Genomic DNA, 25,904 nt, shown 5'->3' on the forward strand with positions numbered 1-25,904 from the left:
TACCATCCATACTAGTGCCACCTCCAATCTACCACATTGATGCAACAGTAATCTAAAAGATGTCGCCACCTACTACTGAAAAGGTAATGTCAAGCAATAACCCACAATTTAGCCAGCAGACTCTCTGAACACTAAACCGAACCATATAAGCCAGAGAATGTATATTCTTCAGGGATACAACAAATTAATCCTGCAACTATAACTGAGCAATTGGACATGTCTGACTTTGCCAGATACATGTTTGTAGGGACTTAATAAATATCAGTCTCTCAAAGTTTGATGATCATGCCAAGAACTATAGAGCATGGAAATCAACTTTTGAAGCTGTAATCCAAGACCTTAACCTCACTGCCAAGGAACAACTGGATTTGCTTGTTGACTGGTAAGGCCAAGAATCAGCAGAACCCAATAAGACTATAAAAGCAGTTCATGTGGACTATTCAGATGCAGGTCTTACTGCAGCATGGTAGAGACTGGAACAAACTTAAAACAGCTCTGACGCCATGAATGTGTCTTGTTTAAGAGACAAAAAACCTTCCCAAGCTGTTGCTCCTAAAGTAATGGACAGCAACTGTACATGCACTATCCACAAAAGACCTCACCCACTTAAGGAATGTCGTAGGCTTAGGAAAAACACTTTGTTATAAGTGTTGCACCTCTTCAGACCACATTGCTAAGGACTATAAGACTGTCATCAAATGCACTGAATGCAGTAAGGACAAACACGTTATGGCTATGCCTCCCACACCAGCTCCACACAATTCACAACCTTCTGTAGCATCTAACCCTGCTCCAAGGTATGGCGAGGAGCCACAAGCTCCAGATCCAAGTCCTACCACTGTCTCTTCCTCATGTATTGAAGTATGCAGAGAAGGAACTGGTGCTAAATGCTGTGCCAATGTATGTTTGGTCAAGGTCTATCCAGAAGAACAACACAACAAGACCTCCAGAATCTATGCCATAATAGATGAGGAGAGCAACAAGGCTCTAGCAAAACCCAAATTCTTTGGACTCTTCAATATAAGGGGACAAGCATCTCCGTACACCCTCAATACCTGCTGTGGTCATATCGAAACCTCGTGCAGGAGAGCCTCGGGATACATCATCTCTTCAATTAAGGGGAAATATGCAAATACCCTTGCCGACTTTAATTGAGGAAGAAATTTCCACTCTGAAAGCTGCACTTCATCATCCCCACTTGAAGGCTATGTGCGCACTTTGCGTGTTCACCTGCGTTTCTGCAGCGTTTTGAGCTGCAGCGTTTTCATGCCAAAAGGCATGCGTTTTGATTTTCCATAATAGTCTATGGAAAATGGTGAATTTCTGTCCCCACTTTGCGTTTCAAAATGCTACATTTAATTTGCATAATTTGTGGCAAAACCCATGCGTTCAAAGAAGCAGCATGTCAGTTGTTTTTGCCATTTCTGCAGCGTTTAACATTGGTGTCTATGAGAAATGTGTAAACGCATGTTGGGGTGAAAAATATGCGTTTCCAGTGCTTTTCCACTGCTTATTATATGCATTTTGATGTTAAAAAACGCAGATTTTGAAGGCTGGAAGTGACCTCAAAAACGTCAGCACATACCTCCCATCCTTTTCAAAATAAAAGAAGACATGTGGCTGGAGAATTTTGCCATTTCCGACAATACCCACATATAATCCATTATCCTAACATAAACCATATCAAAATGTCCTGGTATAAAAGACTTAAAATCGATGTATCCAAATTGATTACTCTGGTAAGTTAGTTTTATTTGTTATCTAATAATTTTTTAGAAAATAATAACTGAAAAGTTAAATTAATCCTTACAATTAGCAATTTTTCAATTTATATCGTACTGAAAATCTTATAATTTGTGTTCTAAAAAACAATTTACCTTATTCAAAATTTGCATAGAGTTGTTTATAAAAAAAATAAAAATCTGCTTTTCCTTAAAATGTCTGTTTATTAATATTGAATTATTTTGCCGTGAATTGAAAGTAGAATTTTAATTAGAGAATGTATTTAATTTATATTTTGGGAAAAGTCTGACGTTATTGTATCATTATTTTTTAAAATGTCTATATTATTATAATTTTTTTTAACAAAAAATATTTAATACATGTATGTAGTTCATTTTATGATTTTTGTTTAGATACTTATTATTAATTAATTTTAATCTTTAAACCTAGAAAAATATTATAAAAGATATACATGTTTCCAATATTAATAATTTAAATATAAAATTAATAATCATAAATGAAATTAAGACAGTAATTCAAATTTACAAAATATGTAATTACCCAAAGTAATCTTATTTTATGTTTTTTTACTACACATTCAAACATAGTTATACACATTTTTTCATATAATCAGAATGGTAAAATGATAATTTTGTTAACATGGCAACAAAGCTATGATTTATGTATGTGTTTTTTTTTTATATATATATTTTTTCTAATTTTATTAAAATTTTAAAAAAAATTAATAAATTTTTACAAAAAATAATAGATTAAAAGAGTATTCAAATTTGTTTGGGAAAACGTGTGTCTAATTAAAAATATACAAAATTTATGTCTCCTGATACATTTAGGTGGAATCTATGCCCTGTTTGTGGACCCTACTTGCCCAGAACACATGCAGAAATTGAAACGTGTTGATTGCTGGGTTACAATATGCATAGAACTTTTCCCCCAATGGCATGAGTCTGATCAGGTACTACAAAATAAAATTGGTTTGTTTTTTGTTTAATTATATTGTTTTATAAATAGTTAATTTTTTTACTTTAATTAAATTTAATAAAAATAACACTTTAATATGTTTGATTATCATAGAACAGGATGTCAGAAAAAGATGGCGATGAGTTAAAGATCGATTTAATAAAATTCGAATGGAGGCATCCAAGATGGGCTCGTCACCTAAGAAGCAAACTTCATTTATTATGATGACCTGAAATTTCTTTGTTCTGGACGAGTTTTACGTCCGTAAGTTTGTTTGAACTTTTTAATTTTTGTTTGGTTTTTTTTTTGTTTTTTTTTTAAATTTATTTATTTAAAAATTCTATGTCATTAAATTTTCAACATAAATTTTATGAATCCTTTTGCCAAAAAACAAAAATCATAAAATAATATTTTTTACTAATTTAAATATTTCATAGAACTTCTGGAAATATTAACCCTCAATCAGAAAACATCGCTGAAGATCATGTGCAAAATAATGAACCAACAACTGAAAATCCAGATGAACAACCAAACACCAGCAATCAAATAATTGCAACTCAGGAGTCTGAAGAAGGGAATAACACCTGTGAAACAAGTGGAACATCAGCATCTAAGCCAACCACAACCAGACCTACCTACACAAAGCCAAAAAAAAAAAAAACACAAATGCAAAAAATATTGAGCCAGACAACTTAACTAACCAAACAATAGAGATCCTTAAATCCGCAACGCAAGATGACGAGTATGATAATTTTGGTATGAGTGTAGGAGTGCGTCTAAGAAAAATTGATGATAAAAAAAACATACTTGTATGACAGAGATATGTGGATTGTTGTCTTGCTTTGCGGATGATGGACCATTTTCCTCAGGAGGTGAAATTGTTAATTATCTAGAAAAAATATTTGATCAAAAGAAAAACCCTCAAACACACATTCCAAACCAATCAACAAATACACAGAATCTAACAAGAGATACCACATATACAGATTACCAAACCCAATATCATCCACAATTTCAATCCAAATTTTATCATAAACATCCACAAAATGATTATGTACAACCCACAAACTGTAAATATTCCATCAAACCAAAATGTGCCAGTACGTCAAAATGAATCAGTTTATAACAAGGTTATTACACACCGCAATTATTTTCACAACCATAATTAACAGGAATATTTTTTTAGTTTATAATTTTTTTATTTTTTTTTAAATGTTAATAAGTTACAAAAAAAAAAATATGTTTGAGTTATATTTCACAAATAACTATATGGTTGAACTTATGCCTAAAAATATCGAATATTATAAGGCCAAGCATTAATGATGATTTAATAATGATGTGTTAAGTAAATAAAATTGAAAAATTAATAACTTGACTGCATTTATGTTGACTTTAACATGTTATATTGAATTGCTTAATATGACTGTATAGCAATATTTTCAAAACTGAAAATATGAAAAATTGTGTTACATGTTATGATTTCTGTAAATTTATTTAAACCTATAAAAGATATTACAGAAATAAAACTTTGTTTGGACAATATATACAGCGATATATATATATATATATACAGTGCCTACAAGTAGTCTTCAACCCCCTGCAGATTTAGCAGGTTTGATAAGATGCAAATAAGTTAGAGCCTGCAAACTTCAAACAAGAGCAGGATTTATTAACAGATGCATAAATCTTACAAACCAACAAGTTATGTTGCTCAGTTGAATTTTAATACATTTTCAACATAAAAGTGTGGGTCAATTATTATTCAACCCCTAGGTTTAATATTTTGTGGAATAACCCTTGTTTGCAATTATAGCTAATAATCGTCTTTTATAAGACCTGATCAGGCCGGCACAGGTCTCTGGAGTTATCTTGGCCCACTCCTCCATGCAGATCTTCTCCAAGTTATCTAGGTTCTTTGGGTGTCTCATGTGGACTTTAATCTTGAGCTCCTTCCACAAGTTTTCAATTGGGTTAAGGTCAGGAGACTGACTAGGCCACTGCAACACCTTGATTTTTTCCCTCTTGAACCAGGCCTTGGTTTTCTTGGCTGTGTGCTTTGGGTCGTTGTCTTGTTGGAAGATGAAATGACGACCCATCTTAAGATCCTTGATGGAGGACCGCAGGTTCTTGGCCAAAATCTCCAGGTAGGCCGTGCTATCCATCTTTCCATGGATGCGGACCAGATGGCCAGGCCCCTTGGCTGAGAAACAGCCCCACAGCATGATGCTGCCACCACCATGCTTGACTGTAGGGATGGTATTCTTGGGGTCGTATGCAGTGCCATCCAGTCTCCAAACGTCACGTGTGTGGTTGGCACCAAAGATCTCGATCTTGGTCTCATCAGACCAGAGAACCTTGAACCAGTCTGTCTCAGAGTCCTCCAAGTGATCATGAGCAAACTGTAGACGAGCCTTGACATGACGCTTTGAAAGTAAAGGTACCTTACGGGCTCGTCTGGAACGGAGACCATTGCGGTGGAGTACGTTACTTATGGTATTGACTGAAACCAATGTCCCCACTGCCATGAGATCTTCCCGGAGCTCCTTCCTTGTTGCCCTTGGGTTAGCCTTGACTCTTCAGACAAGCCTGGCCTCGGCACGAGTGGAAACTTTCAAAGGCTGTCCAGGCCGTGGAAGGCTAACAGTAGTTCCATAAGCCTTCCACTTCCGGATGATGCTCCCAACAGTGGAGACAGGTAGGCCCAACTCCTTGGAAAGGGTTTTGTACCCCTTGCCAGCCTTGTGACCCTCCACGATCTTGTCTCTGATGGCCTTGGAATGCTCCTTTGTCATTCCCATGTTGACCAAGTATGAGTGCTGTTCACAAGTTTGTGGAGGGTCTTAATTAGTCAGAAAAGGCTGGAAAAAGAGATAATTAATCCAAACATGTGAAGCTCATTGTTCTTTGTGTCTGAAATACTTCTTAATACTTTAGGGGAAACAAACATAATTCTTGTGGTTTGAGGGGTTGAATAATAAATGACCCTCTGAATAAACTTTTCACAATTTAATAAAAAAAAAAATAAAAGAAATAACATTCTTTTTTGCTGCAGTGCATTTCACACTTCCAGGCTGATCTACAGTCCAAATGTCACAATGCCAAGTTAATTCCGAATGTGTAAACCTGCTAAATCTGCAGGGGGTTGAATACTACTTGTAGGCACTGTATATATATATATATATATATATATATATATATACATAAATTATTTATGGTTTGTATTTTTATAATTTTATTTGGTTTACGTAATATGATTTTATCATTTCTTGCGGAAATGACATCAGTAGATCTCTACTTGTGTTTTTTTTGAGGAATCATTGTGTTTGACAGAGTAAACTTTATTTAGCTGTGTCTTTATGTTCAAAACGAATCTTTCAAAATGCAATGGAAAAGCATGTAAAAAGCGCTAAAACCGCGGCTAAAACGCGTCAAATACGCATGCGTTTTTAGCACTATTTTGTAGTCAAAAGCAACTTTGGCAAAATCAATTACTGCCAGAGGGTGCGTTTTAAACTGCAAGTAGGACGACGCAAAGTGCGTACATAGCCTTAGACACCTCTCAGAGTCTATTAAGGACTGGGAAGCACCACTGCTCACTGACAAACAAATAAGCTGAAGGTCCTGGAAGGAATCTCTGTGCCTTGGATAGTATCAACATACTGTGTTGTTACACTCCAGCATCCTTCGGAAAGAGATTCAAATGTTCTGTGACGCCTCTACTGAAGCTATTGCAGCTTTTGCCTATATGAAGGTTATAGACTTTAACAATGCAGCTCATGTTAGATTTCTATTTGGGAAGGCTAAATTGGCTCCTAAACCTGAGCAAACCATACCCAGACTTGACCTCTGTGGGGCTGTACTAGCTGTAGAGATTGCAGACTTTATACAGAGCAAACTAGCTATGTCAGTACCCTTTTCACCAATCTGAAAAGAAGATTGACTTGGGCTGTCAGCGCTTTAAATGCTTCTGGAGATGGACAAGGCTTGATCACCATTGCAACTTGAGAAGTAATTCTCATCCATTTGGAAAGAACTTTTGCACCATTTAAGAGGCTCATCTGCATTGGAACTTGAACCATTGAATTACAATGGGGTTAGAGACAGTTTGGCCTAGTGCGGCTTCTTTAATCCGAAGATGGGCTATCCTTTGGATTATTCCAGGAATTTAAGGACATTCGTCTACCTGCATGCGTGTTATTTTTGTCTTTCAGGTTTAGATTTCCTTCACTGAACATCAGGAAAACTCTTCCACTTCAAATCAGTTAATATAGTGAAATTCAAGGATTTTAGACGGGGAGTGTGCTGTCAGTAATTCTCTTCAGAAAAAGACATATTTAATCTGATACCTTTCTTCCATTTATTCTATAGGAAATAGTATAGTGTACAGTGTTTATTGTATTTTGCTGCCATCTAATGGCCTTTGTTATAATATGTTTTTCATGTATTATGTTGTATTTTTCTCTCTCTGCAATTCCTATCTTTTCCTCACATCCTTTCTTTCTGGTCAGTGCCATCTTGGTAGATGCTAGGATGTATGGGCTTCGTAATGTGTCACGTGATAGGGGGGGCGTGTTCAAAATGCAATCCGATGTTTTCCATATGGAATAAACATTCATTTTCCAAGTCCATGTGCGCATGGAGTTGTTTATAATAGAAGCGGATGTCATTGGACAGGAGGAAACATTGCCACGCCTACCAACCAAGCTGGTCACTCCCAATAACCTAGAAGGAGCCTGTACATTCTAGGCTCAACCGTGCCATCTTGGCTCACATGCATCAGGACTGAAGAGAGGATTCTCCTGTTACCTCTATACTACATCCTCCATCTTATAGCACTCATCCATTCCTTCATCCTTACTGACTTCCTACCTCATCAAACCAATGTATTGTCAATAAATAAGTTGAAGTTCAACCACTGCATCGTTCTTCTGGATTTACCTCAAGCAGCTGGTCAGGCATGAGAGGAAAGGATAGCGACTAACCTATCTACCATTGCTTGCTCAAATTCATCAGACACATCTCATTCACGTGCATTGGTGGCAGCGCTCCATCGTGACACAATCTATCCTGCACCTTACTGCACTGTCACTCTCAAGTGTTATCCTGGTGCAGGATATTAGGATATTGCATGGTGCTCTCTTATATATTAATATTGGATGTGTAACATGATTATTGTGCGTGACCACAATTATATTGGAGGTTCACTTGTGGGCGCCTCTCTGTGTTTTTAATTTGCTACACGGCTGTTTTTACGTTTACTTGTTCAATAAACAATTTGTTTGCACTAATCAGGTCATTTGATGGCTTCTTTTCTCCTCCTTTTTCCTAACCTTTTTGTGATTTGTCCACATTTCCATACATAGGTACTCACTATCTGGGGCGTTGACTCTTAAAGCATATGCACTATATAGCAATATTGCACCTAGAAGTAACTAGTCATCCAATTTCCTGTTTGTTTCATGTCTAAACCCTATTGAGCATCTGTGGGGCATCCTCAAATGGAAGGTGGATGAGCGCACAGTCTCTAACATTTACAAGCAAAGTGATGTTGTCATGGAGGAGTGGAAGAGGATTCCAGTGGCTCCTGAGAAGCTCACGAGAACTCCATGCCCAAGAGAGTAAAGGCAGTGCTTGAAAATAATGGTGGTTGCTTTGGGCACAACTAGGCCATTTTCACTAAGGTATGTACTCACTTTTCTTGCCAGCGGCTTAGATATTAATGGCTGTGTTGAGTTATTTAGCGGACACACTAAATTTACACTGTTAAGGCCCCGTCACACACAGAGATAAATCTTTGGCAGATCTGTGGTTGCAGTGAAATCATGGACATATTGTTCCATTTGTACACAGCCACAAACCTGGCACTGATTGTCCACAATTTCACTGCAACCACAGATCTGCCACGGATTTATCTCTGTGTGTGACAGGGCCTTTATACAAGCTGTACACTGACTACTTTACATTGCATCAAAGTGTCATATCTTCAGTGTTGTCCCATCAAAAAATATAATCACATATTTCCAAAACTGTGAGGGGTATATTCAATTTTGCGATATACTGAATATTGCAATAAGAACTTATAATATATAGATATATTAAGGATCAACAAACAATCACAACAAAGATATCCTAATAAGGTATTCTTAAATCAACAAATCTTATACAAATGAATTATTATTATTATATAACAAGTCCAAAGAGCAGCAGGAAATCGGGACATGTACAGTATGTTTATAGAAGCTTTATAGAAAGTTGCTAGGTTTGCTTCTGGTACTACTGCACAAATGAAAGACAACCCATTAAGAACAGCTCACAGCAGTACACTCAAAATACTACCTAAATAATTGTATCAAGAATACTATATATTAACAGTAATAAGCCTAGTACCATTTCCAGACTGATATAGGAAATGTTTGTATTCATCACATAAAGGTGTGAAGAAAATAATCTATTTTTTTTTAATTAAAATATAGAATTTGTTTTACTTGTTATATGCCAGCTATATACCAGTTTAGGCTAAGTTCACATATCCAGTAAGCAACCGTTAGAACTAGTGATGAGGGAGCACTAAAATGCCCAAGAGCTTGTTACTCGAACCAATCAGGTCAAACACTCGGATGGGTTTGACTTGAGTAACAAATATGATGGACGTCAAAGGGAAACCCAAAAACTTTTTCAGAAGACCCCTCCAGGAGTGCTGGAAAAATCATTGAAGTGGATAAAAACAGCCCTTAAATTGATGGGAACAGCATGGGGAAGAGGCCTGGACGCATCTTTGACTCCCAGGTCACTGCTAAAAACAATCTTGTTAGAGTATTATGCCACTTTAACGTACTGACGATAAAACATATAAAACCGAAGATAAATTGGATTTTACAGGAAAAAATGTAAAGAAATATTTTTTCCTGCATAGTTATTAGTATATATGGCAAAATAATAAAACAGGGAAAAAAAACTTGCCTTCTCTACTCCTTATGCTATGTTAACACAGCATTTTTGCACTTTTTCATTGCTTTCAATGTTGAAAAAATGATACAAAAATGCTGAAATGCTAGCCCTACACTAAATGCAGCTAAGAGCTCTATTATTAGAGAATAGAATAGATTTTTTTATGTTGCAGCAAGAACTGTAATGCTATAATCCCTGCCTACATTCCTCTTATATACTATCCCTTCTCCATCAGCTAAGATCGGTATTATTAGAGAATAGAATAGATAAGACTTAACCCTGAAAAGGACTTTTGGTTTTATGTTGCAGCAGCATGGACTGCAAAGCTATAATTCCTGCCTAGAAGCCTCTCATACACTATCCCTTCTCCAGCAGCTAGCCCCACACTGAATGCAGCTAACAGTGGTTTTATTAGCGATTAATATACCGTATTTTTCGCTTTATAAGACGCACTTTTGCTCCCAAAAATTTGGGAGGAAAATGGGGGGTGCGTGTTATAATCCGAATATAGCGGTACCTGGGGGTCCTGTCTGTGCGGCGATCGGGCGGCCGGGTGCCTGTGGCTGCGTGCAAGCGGCCGGGTACCTGTGCTTGCGTGCGGTGGCAGCCGGGTACCCGTGGCTGTGTGCGGGCGGCAGCTGGGTGCTGCATGCCGGCGGCAGCCAGGTGCTGTGTGCCGGCGGCAGTCGGGTGCTGTGTGCCAGCGGCAGCCGGGTGCTGTGTGCGGGCAGCAGTCAGGTGCCCGTGCGGGCAGCAGGCGGTTGCCGCCCTCACACAGGCACCCGGCTGCCGCCCGCACGCAAGCACAGGTGCCCTGACGCTTGCACGCAGGGTGGGCGGGCAGCCTGCTGGCTGCCACTCTGTGCGTGCGGGGTGGGCGGCTGTGCAGCAAGTTACACAGTTTGTCCGCGGACCCACTTTCAAATGATGGCGCCGATGAGAGCTCCATCTGCGCACGCGCTACTCCGGGAGTCAGTGCGTGCGCAGATGGAGCCCTGGGATGAGAGCTCCATCTGCGCATGCGCTGCTCCGGGTGCCATCACTTGAATCGGACCGCGGACACACTGGGAAAACACCACATCGGTTTGCTCCACCACTGAGCCGTCGCCGCCGCTGCCACCACGGAGCCGTCGCCGCTGCTGCCACTACTGAGCTGTCACCGCCGCTGCCACCACTGAGCCGTCACCGCCGCTGCCACCACTGAGCCGTCACCGGCGCTTCCACCACTGAGCCGTCACCGCCGCTGCCACCACTGAGCCGTCACCGCCGCTGCCATCACTGTGCCGTCACTGCCGCTGCTACCACTTAGCGACAATTTGAACCGGGACCGCGGACACTCTCACTGCACTGTCCTGCTGCACGACTCACCCGCCGCCGCTGCTGCCGCCACCACGGACCCCACCGCACCTGCCACCACAGACCCCGCGGCTCCTGCCACCACGGATGCCACCGCGCCTGCCACCACGGACCCACCGCGCCTGCCAGCACAACCTCCGCCTCCTGTGACCCCGCTTCACCACCACTGCTGCCCCCCTCCGGTAAGAGAACACCAGAGTATAAGACGGACCCCATCTTTCTTTTTTTTACCTTTTTTTATGTCTAAATTTGGGGTGCATCTTATAAAGCGAAAAATACGGTAGTTTTTTTTATGGTGCAGCAACTACTGTAAGACAGTAATCATTCTAATATACTATTCCATCTCCAGCAGCTCTCCCTATACTATTTCCTGGGTAGAGTGAGCTGAGCGGTGCGTCACCAGGTCTTATATACATCTGATGATGCAATGGGGCTGGCTATTCACAGTAATGCCAGTAGTCAACATGACTACATGACTACACATTACTGAGATTGACTTGCATTCCCTGCATTGAGGCGGGAACTCGGGCAAGGCACTCAAGCACCAAGGAAACTCAATTGAGTATTGAGCATGCCCGAGCACCTTGATGTTTGATTGAGTATCGAGCAGTGGCAAGCACGCTTGCACATCACTAGTTAGACTGGATGTAGCAGCATTCCGTTGGCTAAAAAGTTATACAAACACAACTTTTTAGTCTTTTTTTTAAATAATTGATTTTATCTGGATCCTTCTTTTTTAACTTTGAAATCTATTTAAAATGGATCCATTAATGGATTGCCATTTAGCCATCTGTTTTTCTTTTATTTTTATAAAGGAACCATTTTTTACCTATTGGATTCATTAAATGTAAGACAAGTAGCAATCTGTTAACGGATCAGTTTTCCATAGACTCCAATGTTAATAAAACATCCAGATAAAATCAATCAATTAAAACAGAACAAAAAAGTTGTGTCTGCACAACTTTTTTGCCAACAGATTGCTGCTGGATCCATTCTAAAGGATGATTACTGGACATGTGAATGTAGCCATAGGGTACGTACTCACGATCAGGGTTATGTGGCATTCTAGTTGCAGCATATTAGGGCTCATGTGCACATACCTACTGAATATTCTGCAGCGATTTGACAGCAAATGTGCACGTCAAATCGCTACAGAAACACTGCATAATGAATGCCATTTTTTTTGTTGAAAAAAGCCGATTTCATGCACTATGGCTGCTGCCCCCACCATAAACAGAGTGTGAGCTGCATCCATAGCGCACGGAATAATTGACATGCTCATTTTATGAATGCATGGAATTGGGTCAAAATTTTAGCATGCAAATCACTGCATTCATAAAAGCATTGTGCACACGTGTCATACACAATCTACATAGATTGTGCAGGGGACGCAGGACGCATGCATTTACGCGTGCAGTGCAATACACAGCTGACAAATAACAAAACTGACATTCTGCAGATAGTAAACCCGCACCGCAGATCAGTATACGCATTGTTAAAAAGAAGGCTCTGTAAGCTGTTGTTGTCTAGATAGGATGTACTCACATAAATCGTCTTTATGTATTTTGAGGCTAAAGGGGGCGCGAGCAATGGCACCTGTCGTTTGTGCGTCACGGGCGATTTGCTGCCCGTGGCACACAATATCGTTTGGAGCTGTCACACGTACTTACCTGCCTAACAACGTCGCTGTTGCTGGCAAACCACCTCCTTTCTTGCGTCACAGCGGCGTCACTAAGTGGCCGCCCAATAGAAGCGGAGGGGCGGAGATGAGTGGCCGTAACATCCCGCCCACCTCCTTCCTTCCTCATTGCCGGCGGCCGCAGGTAAGCTGTAGTTTGTCATTCCCGAGGTGTCACACGTAGCGATGTGTGCTGCCTCGGGAACGACGAACAACCTGTGTCCTCAACAATCAACGATTTTTTGAAAACGAACGACGTGTCAACGATGGATGCTTTGGTGAGTATTTTCCATCGTTAACACTCGCTCGTTGGTGTCACACGCAACGACGTCGCTAACAATGCCGGATGTGCGTCACGGGATCCGTGACACCGGCGATATATCGTTAGATTCGTTGTTGCATGTAACGGGGCCTAAAGGCTATGTGCGCACACAGCTTTTTTTTAACGCTGTGTTTTTGTGCGCTGTTGGCCGCAAAAAACGCACAAAAATACAAAAAAACCCGCAGCCGCGGCAAAAACGCACCAGTAAAAAGCGCATGCGTTTTTACCGCATTTTGGAGCGTTTTTGGCTGTGTTTTGCTGCATTTTTGATCATTGCGTTTTGCTGCGTTTTTCCAATGCATTGCATGGGTGAAAGAATTGACATGTCCATTTTATTTTTTTAACTCAAAAACGCAGCTAAAAAAAAAAGTTGTGCGGACAGCAAAAATGAAAACTCTAAGGGGTACTTTGCACGCTGCGACATCGCAGGCCGATGCTGCGATGCCGAGCGCGATAGTACCCGCCCCCGTCGCAGCAGCGATTTCCTTGTGATAGCTGCCGTAGCGAACATTATCGCTACGGCAGCTTCACATGGACTCACCTGTCCTGCGACCATCGCTCTGGCCGGCGACCCGCCTCCTTGTTAAGGGGGCAAGTCGTGCGGCGTCATAGCGACGTCACACGCCAGGCGGCCAATCGGAGCGGAGGGGCGGAGATGAGTGGGATGTAAACATCCCGCCCATCTCCTTCCTTCCGTATATCCTACGGAAGCCGCAGTGATGCCGGTAGGAGATGTTCCTCGCTCCTGCGGCTTCACACACAGCGATGTGTGAATTACGCTGACGCTGCACCGATGATAGAATTACGACGCTTTTGCGCTCGTTAATCGTATCATCGAGCCTTTACACACTACGATGTAGCATGCGATGCCGGAAGTGCGTCATTTTCAATTTGACCCCACCGACATCGCACCTGCGATGTCGTAGTGTGCAAAGCCCGCCATAGACTTTGCTGAGGAAGCAAAGTCATGCAGTTTTGAGCCCGAAAACGCACCCGAAAAACGCGCAAAAATGCCACAAAAAAAAAGTTTATAGCCTAAACGTCCTGTCTGTGAAAACTAATAATTGTTTATATTTTACTTTTGCATTCTATATTTATTATGGGTTTGAAATATTCTTTGATTTGGGCATGTGCAGAGAAAACATGGCTGCAAGTGATTAGTGCAGCAATTGTTCATTTACTAGTTATTAAAAAGGTCAGGGAATATATTGGGTCAATAAATAATTAAATTTATATTAATCAGTCATGATTGGGAAATACTATATTTGGTTACACATTTGTGAGCCAATATATTGTATTTGTTCTATTCCAATATACTTAGTAAGAAAACTAGTAGTATGAAGTGAGGTTTACCTTAACCAGTTCATTCTTTAGCTCTTCTTTCTCTTCCTCGGATATTATTTCTGTATAGTCAATGTCAGCTGCCAGTTCCTCATCTGTTTCCTGCAGTGGCTGAGTATCCAAGAGATCTGTAAAGAAGTAAGCATTCTGATATAATCACAAACTTGACAGAAGTGATGACGACATGATCAGATGGTTGCAATATCATTGAATAAAATGCCAAAGAAAGTATGAAAAAAGAAAAACATGGGTGTTAGACACAAAACAGGCATACAAATATTGAAGCATGCAAAAGATGTAGGTATTGCAATTAGTGACCAACCAGATAGCTTGTTTTTTTGTTTTGGCTGCGGAATTAACTAACCACAGTAAATTTATTACACGTGAATGGGTTTTTAATTTCAAACTATATGGTTTATCTATTCCAGCATTTTCAGTATGCCCTATCTGTTGTAGATTGTTGAAAAGGATTTCTTCAATAGCTAATCAATGAGTGACCGCCACCATCAAATTAACATCAAAATTCGCAATAAAAAGCATATCTTTGGTTCTTCAATTGCTAATCAATGAGAGTGACCGTCACCCTCAAATTAACATCAAAATTCGCAATAAAAAGCATATCTTTGGTTCTTAACAGAGACATAACAGATAAAGTAATTTTCAAAAGTGTTGGCACCCTTCAAATTATTCCAGAAAATGAAGTATTTCTCCCAGAAAATTATTGCAATTACATGTTTTGTTATACAAATGTATATTTCTTTTGTCTGTATTGGGACAACACAAACTAAGAGGAAAATATTTTTAATATTTCACACAAAACTCTTAAAATGGGCCTGACAAAATTATTGGCACCCTCAACAATATTTTGTTGCACATCCTTTGTAATAAATAACTTCAATCAATAATTTTCTATATTCACCAACGAGCATCTAACACCTCTCATTTGGAATTTTAAACCACTCTTCTTTTGCAAACTGCTCCAGGTCTCTCATATTTGAAGGGTACTTTCTCCCAACAGCAATGTTATGATCTCTCCATAGGTGGTGAATAGGATTTAGAACCTTACTCATTGCTGGTCACTTCTGAACTCTCCAGCACTTTGCTTCCATCCATGTCTGGGTGCTTCTTGAAGTATCTTTGGGGTCATTGTCCTGATGGAAGAAACATGACCTAAGACTTAAGATTGGCGAACTCGCAGAAAACCTTCACCGGCAGTTCCCTGTTCTCTTTTTTTTTTTTTTTTTTTAAATCCAGATCCGGTCCGGAATCCGGCCCCTATATAAGTCTATGGGGATCAAAATCCGGAGATTAAAAATGCTGGTAGAATGGATAGGGGAATGGCAGCCAGAAAGCTGTACTTACTGAAGCTCCGGCATGGCTGTACGCTGCTACCAGCCCTCGCATTCACTTCTGGTGTCGCGCATTACATTTATCACATATGCACTGCTTTCGCCACACACTGGCACCTGTGATTGGTTGCAGTCAGATGTGCCCCAACCCTTAATGGCAGCATGTCAGTTGACTGCATCCAATCACAAGCGCCAGGACAGCTGGTGGGCGGGGCAGGCAGTGTAACAGAAGGAGCCCAAACACTCTAGCACCTACCATGAGCCTAGAATGTACAGGCTCATTTCAGATTAGTGGACATGACTCGCTTGGTTGGTGGGCGTCACTATGTTTCCTCTTGTTCACCATAATCATGCAAGGGGGAGACTTTGCCCCAACCTATACTGCCCATATCTGGGGGTCTTACCCCCATCCCCCCTTTCTATTATAAACAGCTCCATGCTCATATGGACTTAAAGCTTACAATAGAAAATGAAACTATCAGGTAGAGTATAGTACAAGCAGGCTCACAAATTTCCTCAACCCTTCATAAAATATATGTTTATTAGTAAATTCATTAAAAATCACAAGAACACACAAACACAACATACCGAAGTCAGGTGACCCCTATATCAATACAAGAGAACGGCAATGTATTTAGAGGTGGATGGGGGGGATGACCCTGATGACCCTCAACAATTCGGGTGTCCCTACCTGACAACGGAGGGTATGACACCTTAAGTTACCGGGCGCCCCCGTTCCACGTCGACTTTCTCTTTTCCTTGCCCTAAAATTAGGGACAATAATCCAAATAAGGGAAAGGGAAAAAAGGAATTACCGTTCCCAAAGATACAATAAGGTACAATACACTAATAGGTGTTCCAAAACATGACCCAAGGTAACACGATATACAACCACAGGAGGTGATATACAAACAAAAGTGTCTGCAAAATTTAGCTCATGTAATAATCTATTGTACCACAATGTGTCACAAAAGGAGCCACCATAGTCTCTCCACAATCAGGAAAAGACCAGGAAATTAGCAGAAAACTTCACTACCACACATGAATAATGTCCTACTAGGGTGCAGTTAGCCCCATGAAGATATTTTGCATAGGACAAAAAAGGAAAATAAAGATTATTTACTTCCCTGAAAGAAGCAGGTCCTCATCGCTGCCTAGCCTCTACATGTTTCTCCTTTCCCATTAAAGGTTCCTCAGGAGGCTTGGGGAGACAACAGTAGATCCTGTATGGTGGTAATCCATGGCTATAAGCCTCGGTATTTTGTGTTTGTGTGTCCTTGGGATTTTTAATGAATTTACTCATATGCACTTAGAAAAATAATTTTTATTCTGGCTGGAAACGTCAGACGGCATTTTGAACATGCCCCTATCATGTGAGAGGGGGCATGTTGAAATAATGTCATACCTGGAAGGAGCCGTACACTCTAGCATCAACCGACAGTATCGTGGTATAAAAATAAATAAAACAATTGGCGTAGGGTCCTCCCCCATATTCTGCTAGCGAACACAGATAAAGCCCATGGCTACAGGCTGCAGCCCCATCCCTGCGCTTATCTTGACTGTGTATCACAGAAAGAGGAATCGCATGCCACTTTTTTTTTAATTATTTAAGTAAATAATTTTAAAAACCGACATGTGGTCCCCCCAAATTTTGATACCCAGCCAAGATAAAGTCAGCTGGGGGCTGGTATTCTCAGACTGGGGTTGTCCAGCCTAAAAATATCAGCATCCAGCTGCCCAGAATTGTCGCTTTTCCCGTCTCTTCCCGATTGCCCTGATGCGGTGACAATGGGGGTAATGGCAGGGGTTAATAGCCCATAGCTGCTATTAAACACTAGATTAGTGATGGCAGGCATCTATGATACCCCCCTCACTGATCTGTAAGTGAAAGTAAACAAACACAAAAAAATCCTTTATTTGGAATAAAATACAAAAAAACACCCTCTTTCATCACTTTATTAACCCCTAAACACCCTTGTAGGTTCAAAGTAATCCACACGAGGTCCCACTGTGATCCTGGCTATTTTTACACCATATTCCTGCAACCAATCTACACCTCCTGGAAAAAAACCCTGCCTCACTACCACATGCATTATGATGCGGTAGTGATGCGACTTTTTGCCAGGAAGTGTAGATTGGGTGCAGGAATATGGTGTAAAATTTTCAGCACCAAATCTACATCTCTTGGCATCCCCCACTACGGTTTTCTGCCGGAAAATGCAAGTCTCACCTGAGGTGAAGTCAATAACTTTATTGAGGTCACCTAAGATCAGGTTACCTGCTGATACAGGTGGAACACTGTGGGAACTGACCGCAAATAACCTGAGTGACATCATCGCTCATAGCGGCTCAGTCATTGTCTGTCTGCACTCACAATGGGCAGTCATGTTCTATGGCGCTCGCTGTGAGATTCAGATGTAACAGAGCTGAATCGGCATGGGATATCGTGTGGATTACGTCGGACGTGCAGGGGTGTTTGGGGGTTAATAATAAATAGGTTATAGAGGGTGTTTTTTGTCTTTTTTTCCAAATAAAGGATTGTTTATTTACTTTCAGGTTTAGGTTATTAACCCCTGCTATTACCCCGATTGCCACCGCACTAGGGCAATGGAAAGAGGCGGTAAGCGCCGGGCTTGTTGCATCTAATGGATGCGACAATTCCGGGCAGCTGGAGGCTGATATTTTTATGCTAGGTCTCCCCAGCCTGAGAATGCCAGCCTCCAGCTGTCAGGCTTTATCATGGCTGGGTATGAAACTTGGGGGTACCCCGCACGTTGTTTTTTTTAATTATTTATTTAAATAATTGGGGGGAAAAAAGAAGCTGCATGCAGTTCCTCTTCTTTTTATACACAGCCAAAATAAATGCAGGACTGGATTAGAACCTCGTAGCTGTGGGCTTTATCTGTGCTGGGTATCAGAATACGGGGGGATCCAATGACAATTGTTTTATTTATTCATTTTTATACCTCGGTACTGATCCGGGTACAGCACCTGTCAGTAAATGCAGGCAGTTACATAGGACATAGGCACAGGAAGTGAATACGCGACATGGAAACAGTGTGACACCATGACACGGAGCCTTGGTAAGTTTGAGCGCTCACTTCATTCTTGTTTTCTTTATTTTTCAGATCCGGATCAAACATCCGGAATCACAGGCCTGGGCCCAGCACCCGAGTAGCTTTGAAACCACGCGGATCTGGATTTTTATAATTCACGCTGACACTTATGCACCCTGAGTCTGCAGGACAGCTTGAATATCTTTGGAACTTGATTGAGGCTGCATCCATAGACATTTTAATTTTTTCAACAATTTTTGTTCTCAAATCCTCAGACAGTTCCTTTCTCCTCTTTCCCTTCACCATGCTTATTGTGGCACACACAGTCAACTTCTCCCCTTTTTATCTGGTTTCAGGTGTAACCTTTATATTGCCCACACCTGTTACTTGTCACATGAAAGTTTGAACGAGCATCACATGCTTGAAACAAAGTTGTTTACCCACAAGTTTCGAAAGGTGCTAACTAGAGTTGAGCGGACTGCAAATAATCCGGGTCCGGCGGATCCGCGGCGTGTTGACAAAGAACCATATATGTCAATGGGGATCGGAATCCGGGACGAGAGAGAGAGAGGGGGGAGAGAGAGAGAGAGAAAAAAAAAACAACGGATCCGGATCGTGCACCCGGAATACAGTGTCCGGGTCAAACTCGGATCTGCTGCTCAAACCGTGCGGATCCGGATTTTTGTGATCCGGGTCCGCTCAACACTAGTGCTAACAATTTGTCTGGCCCTTTTTTTTTGTGTGAAATTATGTTCTACTTGCCTTTTTTTTCTCAGTTTTTTTTGTGCTGTTCCAAAACACACAAAGAAAATAAACATGTTTATGATAAAACATCTGAATTTGAAGGGTCCCAACACTTTCAGCCATGAATGTGTGCCACTTTCTAAGTGCAAAAAGAAACGTGTTCCAGCTCACCGCTCTGGTGTGAAAGTCTGGGGAGTAGACCAGCTGATCCTGCACGGAAATCCCAGGTACAAGGGGATAATAGCAGATACAAAGTAACGAAAATCCAGCGGATCACAGGCAGATGAATTAAAAACTTTCTTTTATTTTCATCACTTTAAAAATGGATAGACAGCATCCACAAGGCACAGTTCATCCAACGCGTTTCGACATAACGCAGTGTTGTAAGATATCCATGAATAAGAACTTACGACACTGCGTTATGTCGAAACGCGTTGGATGAACTGTGCCTTGTGGATGAACTGTGCCTTGTGGATGCTGTCTATCCATTTTTAAAGCGATGAAACTAAAGGAAAGTTTTTAATTCATCTGCCTATGATCCGCTGGATTTTCATTACTTTGTATCCACTTTCTAAGTGGTCTATTGGAGATCTAGTATTTTTTCTGCTATTTTGCAACTAAAAATACAAGAAGATTTTGAGAACAATTGATAGATCTACATAAGTCTATTAAATTAATTTAAATGGAGTTTGTTAAAGGATTGCTCTCAACATGTTTCTTCCGGAGTGCACAGCTCACCAGCTTCATCACTTTATTGTTGCTGGGGGTGGGCACTCCTCTTTGAGTTCTGGTTGAACAGCATGATCCTTCTCCAAATCTACTACTCTGCACATTTGGGTCTGTCAGTGGTGGTTCTAAAGTGTGCACTAATATGTCTGTATTTGCATACCAGTGCCTTTGAACAAGTGCGGCTCATGGGGAAAGTGAGCTGTGATTATGAGAAATGCTCTGACTAAGTAGTTAAGAGGTAGCTGAGAGGTTTGTGACTTTGCAGCATCTTCCGCTCAAGAGCTGACAGAAAATGGAAGGTGAGTAAAGGGGGACTGCTGAGTAGCACAGTTCTATAAAAATGAATAAACTGGAGGGAGGTGCCTGGAATCTCATAAATAATCAGCTTGAAATGTAGCAACTGCTTAACTCTGCTGGCTCTAATGGTCGATCTCCTTAGCAATGAATTCTAAGCAATGTAAGACAAGAGCTCTCATAGCAGGAAAAGACAGCAGATAGAAAAAGCAAGTCAATTGCAAACTTGCTTATTTTCATGCTGTCTAACCATATCAATTTTATAACATTAGAATTTTCCTTTAAAAAAATATTATATCCTCTTTCTAATTTACAGAAGTCTCTATTCCAAAGTGGTGCCATATGCAAATCAGGGTACCTCATAGTCCTGTCACTGTTATTTCAGTACCAAAAATGCCATAACCACATCCGCCTCTCACACAATCAGACTCTCCTTACCCTGTTTAGTAATAATAAGAAGTAAGCAGCAAAAAATTCCATAACATGATTTTCCAGAGACTGGCTCAAGACTCTTCCAGTTGCTATACACATTGATGCTTTAACAGTATAAGTAATTATTTTTTCTTTATTATTGTACCATAGCATTTACAAGTCTAAAGTAATGCATATTGAAGTATGCTGAACTTCACTGTTTACTTTATATCACCCACCCACAATAGTACACTCAATGGCTAATGCAATTAAGAATAGAAGCTCCTAGTGTGTAAAGACATAGGCAAAGGCAAAATATAAACCCATAACTAGGACTCTTCATGTTGAGATATTACTATGTGTACAATAATTTGCAAGCAGTTTTACACAAATAATATTCTTAAGGTGCACTTAAAAGGTTTATATGCCACCTACTTTCTAATTTCACAAGTACACATTTCCTCACAATCCAGGTAATACATAGGAAATGTTGTTGACCCCCACCTGTTCCTTCTGAAAGCCCAAGCTTCCAATATGAAGTTGTATATAAGGTATCAAACTGTTCTATGTGCCTTGAGTATATACAATAGATCTTATGAACCTCATGTAAACAGTAAGTACAAATGTGCTGCCTATTTGACTCATATGCTTAACTTGTACTTCATGCTGAACAGTTATATTAAGATCATTGCATTTTTTTACTGTGCATATATTTAGTAAAACAAAAATCTTGTTTTTCTTTAACAATTAACTGTTTTGTTCTGTTGGTTGCATGTATTACAATACATTGCAAGCAGCTTGATGCTGTCCAAAGTCAAACTCGACTGCTTGGGTATCTTTCAGGCTTCTTTTCAACTCCTACTTTTCCTAAATTATTTTAAGCTTCATTCTAATTTATCTTGATATGATCAAGATTGAATTGAGATTTAGAGAAACACAAAAGGGACTGGAGACTGAGCCCACAGGAAGCCCAGCTGTCGGATTGACCCTGAATGGCATCAAATAACTTGCAATGTATTACATGCACACTGCACAAGCAAAATAGTTTAAAAAATCTAAATAAAACAAAGTACTTTTTTTCTCTCCACATAATACAAGAAAAGCTAAAAAAATCAAAGGTATCCACAGATTTTTCTTATCTACTTTTCCCCAAATGTAAATTTCAATGAATAGATTTACAGTGCCTACAAGTAGTATTCAACCCCCTGCAGATTTAGCAGGTTTGATAAGATGCAAATAAGTTAGAGCCTGCAAACTTCAAACAAGAGCAGGATTTATTAACAGATGCATAAATCTTACAAACCAACAAGTTATGTTGCTCAGTTAAGTTTTAATAAATTTTCAACATAAAAGTGTGGGTCAATTATTATTCAACCCCTAGGTTTAATATTTTGTGGAATAACCCTTGTTTGCAATTACAGCTAATAATCGTCTTTTATAAGACCTGATCAGGCCGGCACAGGTCTCTGGAGTTATCTTGGCCCACTCCTCCATGCAGATCTTCTCCAAGTTACCTAGGTTCTTTGGGTGTCTCATGTGGACTTTAATCTTGAGCTCCTTCCACAAGTTTTCAATTGGGTTAAGGTCAGGAGACTGACTAGGCCACTGCAACACCTTGATTTTTTCCCTCTTGAACCAGGCCTTGGTTTTCTTGGCTGTGTGCTTTGGGTCGTTGTCTTGTTGGAAGATGAAATGACGACCCATCTTAAGATCCTTGATGGAAGACCGGAGGTTCTTGGCCAAAATCTCCAGGTAGGCCGTGCTATCCATCTTCCCATGGATGCGGACCAGATGGCCAGGCCCCTTGGCTGAGAAACAGCCCCACAGCATGATGGTGCCACCACCATGCTTGACTGTAGGGATGGTATTCTTGGGGTCGTATGCAGTGCCATCCAGTCTCCAAACGTCACGTGTGTGGTTGGCACCAAAGATCTCGATCTTGGTCTCATCAGACCAGAGAACCTTGAACCAGTCTGTCTCAGAGTCCTCCAAGTGATCATGAGCAAACTGTAGACGAGCCTTGACATGACACTTTGAAAGTAAAGGTACCTTACGGGCTCGTCTGGAACGGAGACTATTGCGGTGGAGTACATTACTTATGGTATTGACTGAAACCAATGTCCCCACTGCCATGAGATCTTCCCGGAGCTCCTTCCTTGTTGTCCTTGGGTTAGCCTTGACTCTTCGGACAAGCCTGGCCTCGGCACGAGTGGAAACTTTCAAAGGCTGTCCAGGCCGTGGAAGGCTAACAGTAGTTCCATAAGCCTTCCACTTCCGGATGATGCTCCCAACAGTGGAGACAGGTAGGCCCAACTCCTTGGAAAGGGTTTTGTACCCCTTGCCAGCCTTGTGACCCTCCATGATCTTGTCTCTGATGGCCTTGGAATGCTCCTTTGTCTTTCCCATGTTGACCAAGTATGAGTGCTGTTCACAAGTTTGGGGAGGGTCTTAATTAGTCAGAAAAGGCTGGAAAAAGAGATAATTAATCCAAACATGTGAAGCTCATTGTTCTTTGTGCCTGAAATACTTCTTAATACTTTAGGGGAACCAAACAGAATTCTTGTGGTTTGAGGGGTTGAATAATAAATGACCCTCTAAATAAACTTTTCACCATTTAAAAAAAAAAAAAAAAAGAAATAACATTCTTTTTTGCTGCAGTGCATTTCACACTTCCAGGCTGATCTACAGTCCAAATGTCACAATGCCAAGTTAATTCCGAATGTGTAAACCTGCTAAATCTGCAGGGGGTTGAATACTACTTGTAGGCACTGTAAATCTTATCTGCCTTTAGTATACAGTCATATGTAAAAGTTTGGGCACCCCTATTAATTTTAACCTTTTTTCTTTATAACAATTTGGGTTTTTGCAACAGCTATTTCAGTTTCATATATCTAATAACTGATGGACTGAGTAATATTTCTGAATTGAAATGAGGTTTATTGTTCTAACAGAAAATGTGCAATCTGCATTTAAACGAAATTTGACAGGTGCATAAGTATGGGCACCTCAAGATAAAAGTGACATTAATATTTTGTAGATCCTCCTTTTGCAAAAATAACAGCCTCTAGTCGCTTCCTGTAGCTTTTAATGAGCTCCTGGATCCTGGATTAAGGTATATTTGACCATTCCTGTTTACAAAACAATTCCAGTTCAGTTAAGTTTGATGGTCGCCGAGCATGGACAGCCCGCTTCAAATCATCCCACAGATTTTCAATGATATTGAGGTCTGGGGACTGGGATGGCCATTCCAGAACATTGTAATTGTTCCTCTGCATGAATGCCTGAATAGATTTGGAGCGGTGTTTTGGATCATTGTCTTGCATTGTCATCCTCTGCGTAACTTCAACTTCGTCACTGATTCTTGCACATTATTGTCAAGAATCAGCTGTTACTGAGTTGAATCCATGCGACCCTTAACTTTAACAAGATTCCCAGTGCCGGCATTGGCCACACAGCCCCAAAGCATGATGGAACCTCCACCAAATTTTACTGTGGGTAGCAAGTGCTTTTCTTGGAATGCCGTGGTTTTTTGCCTCCATGCATAACGCCTTTTTGTATGACCAAACAACTCAATCTTTGTTTCATCAGTCCACAGGACCTTCTTCCAAAGTGTAACTGGCTTGTCCAAATGTGCTTTTGCATACCTCAGGCGACTCTGTTTGTGGCGTGCTTGCAGAAACGGCTTCTTTCGCATCACTCTCCCATACAGCTTCTTCTTGTGCAACGTGTGCTATATTGTTGACCGATGCACATTGACACGATCTGCAGCAAGATGAAGCTGCAGGTCTTTGGAGGTGGTCTGTGGATTGTCCTTGACTGTTCTCACCATTCTTCTCTGCCTTTCTGATATTTTTCTTGGCCTGCCACTTATGGGCTTAACAAGAACTGTACCTGTGTTCTTCCATTTCCTTACTATGTTCCTCACAGTGGAAACTGACAGTTTAAATCTCTGAGACAACTTTTTGTATCCTTCCCCTGAACAACTATGTTGAATAATCTTTTGAGAGTTGTTTTGAGGAGCCCATAATGCCACTCTTCATAGGAGATTCAAATAGGAGAACAACTTGCAAGTGGCCACCTTAAATACCTTTTCTCGTGATTGGATACACCTGCCTATGAAGTTCAAAGCTCAATGTTGTTACAAAACCAATTTAGTGCTTTAGTAAGTCAGTAAAAAGTAGTTAGGAGTGTTCAAATCAAGAAATTGATAAGGGTGCCCATACTTATGCACCTGTCAAATTTAGTTTAAATGCAGATTGCACATTTTCTGTTAGTACAATAAACCTCATTGCAATTCAGAAATATTACTGAGCTCATCATTTATTAGATATCTGAAACTGAAATAGCTGTTGCAAAAACCCAAATTGTTATAAAGAAAAAAGGTTTACATTAATAGGGGTGCCCAAACTTTTTCATATGACTGTATGTTAATATTTTTTTCACTGGATCTGCAGTGAGCTAAAGAAATAATATATGTTTTAGACAAATCTCTTTATTTTCCAGCATTTCTTGTGTACTTGGGATATATCTGGTATTGCAAACTAGCAAAATTCACTTTTTTTGTGGAGTGGTGGAGTAAAACAAATACCCAGTATCATGCAGTGACTACCGGGCTCCCGGCAGGTGTACATGGGACTTCCAGTGAGCGCTGTAACACACAAGTTACAACAGGGAAACAATACAATGTCAGGCCCTGGGTCTAGGGAGAGTGGAGCAGGGTCATCTCCTAACACTCAGCTTAGTCTGATCCCTATGCTCCCTAATGTCCCTATACAAGTCCTTTCCCCGTCACCGATCATGTGGCTAGGTCCTCGCTGGCCTTGATTTCACCCTGACTAGTGATGGCCAGCATTGCAAATAAGACAACACAAGAGACATAAGAAAAGCAGAAGGTGAAACTGAGTTCTCCAAGGTTTCTTCAGCAGGAGCTTCACAGCTGTAACTTTAGCAACACCACATCTCTGTAGAGACAAGCT

The 25,904-nt window shown here is 40.6% G+C and overlaps 1 protein-coding gene across 4 annotated transcripts in view; it reads right to left on the minus strand.

Moving 5' to 3' along the window:
- Positions 1-25,904, minus strand: part of TPD52L1 (TPD52 like 1) — a 145,437-nt gene that overhangs the window by 43,187 nt on the left and 76,346 nt on the right. For all 4 annotated transcript variants that reach the window (XM_075338287.1, XM_075338284.1, XM_075338286.1 and 1 more), the window contains exon 2: positions 14,358-14,473. In XM_075338287.1, coding sequence (XP_075194402.1) covers positions 14,358-14,473 — 116 coding nt within the window. The remainder of the gene's footprint in view (positions 1-14,357; positions 14,474-25,904) is intronic.

Source organism: Anomaloglossus baeobatrachus, chromosome 3, assembly GCF_048569485.1.
Source record: "Anomaloglossus baeobatrachus isolate aAnoBae1 chromosome 3, aAnoBae1.hap1, whole genome shotgun sequence".
Lineage (NCBI taxonomy): Eukaryota > Metazoa > Chordata > Amphibia > Anura > Aromobatidae > Anomaloglossus > Anomaloglossus baeobatrachus.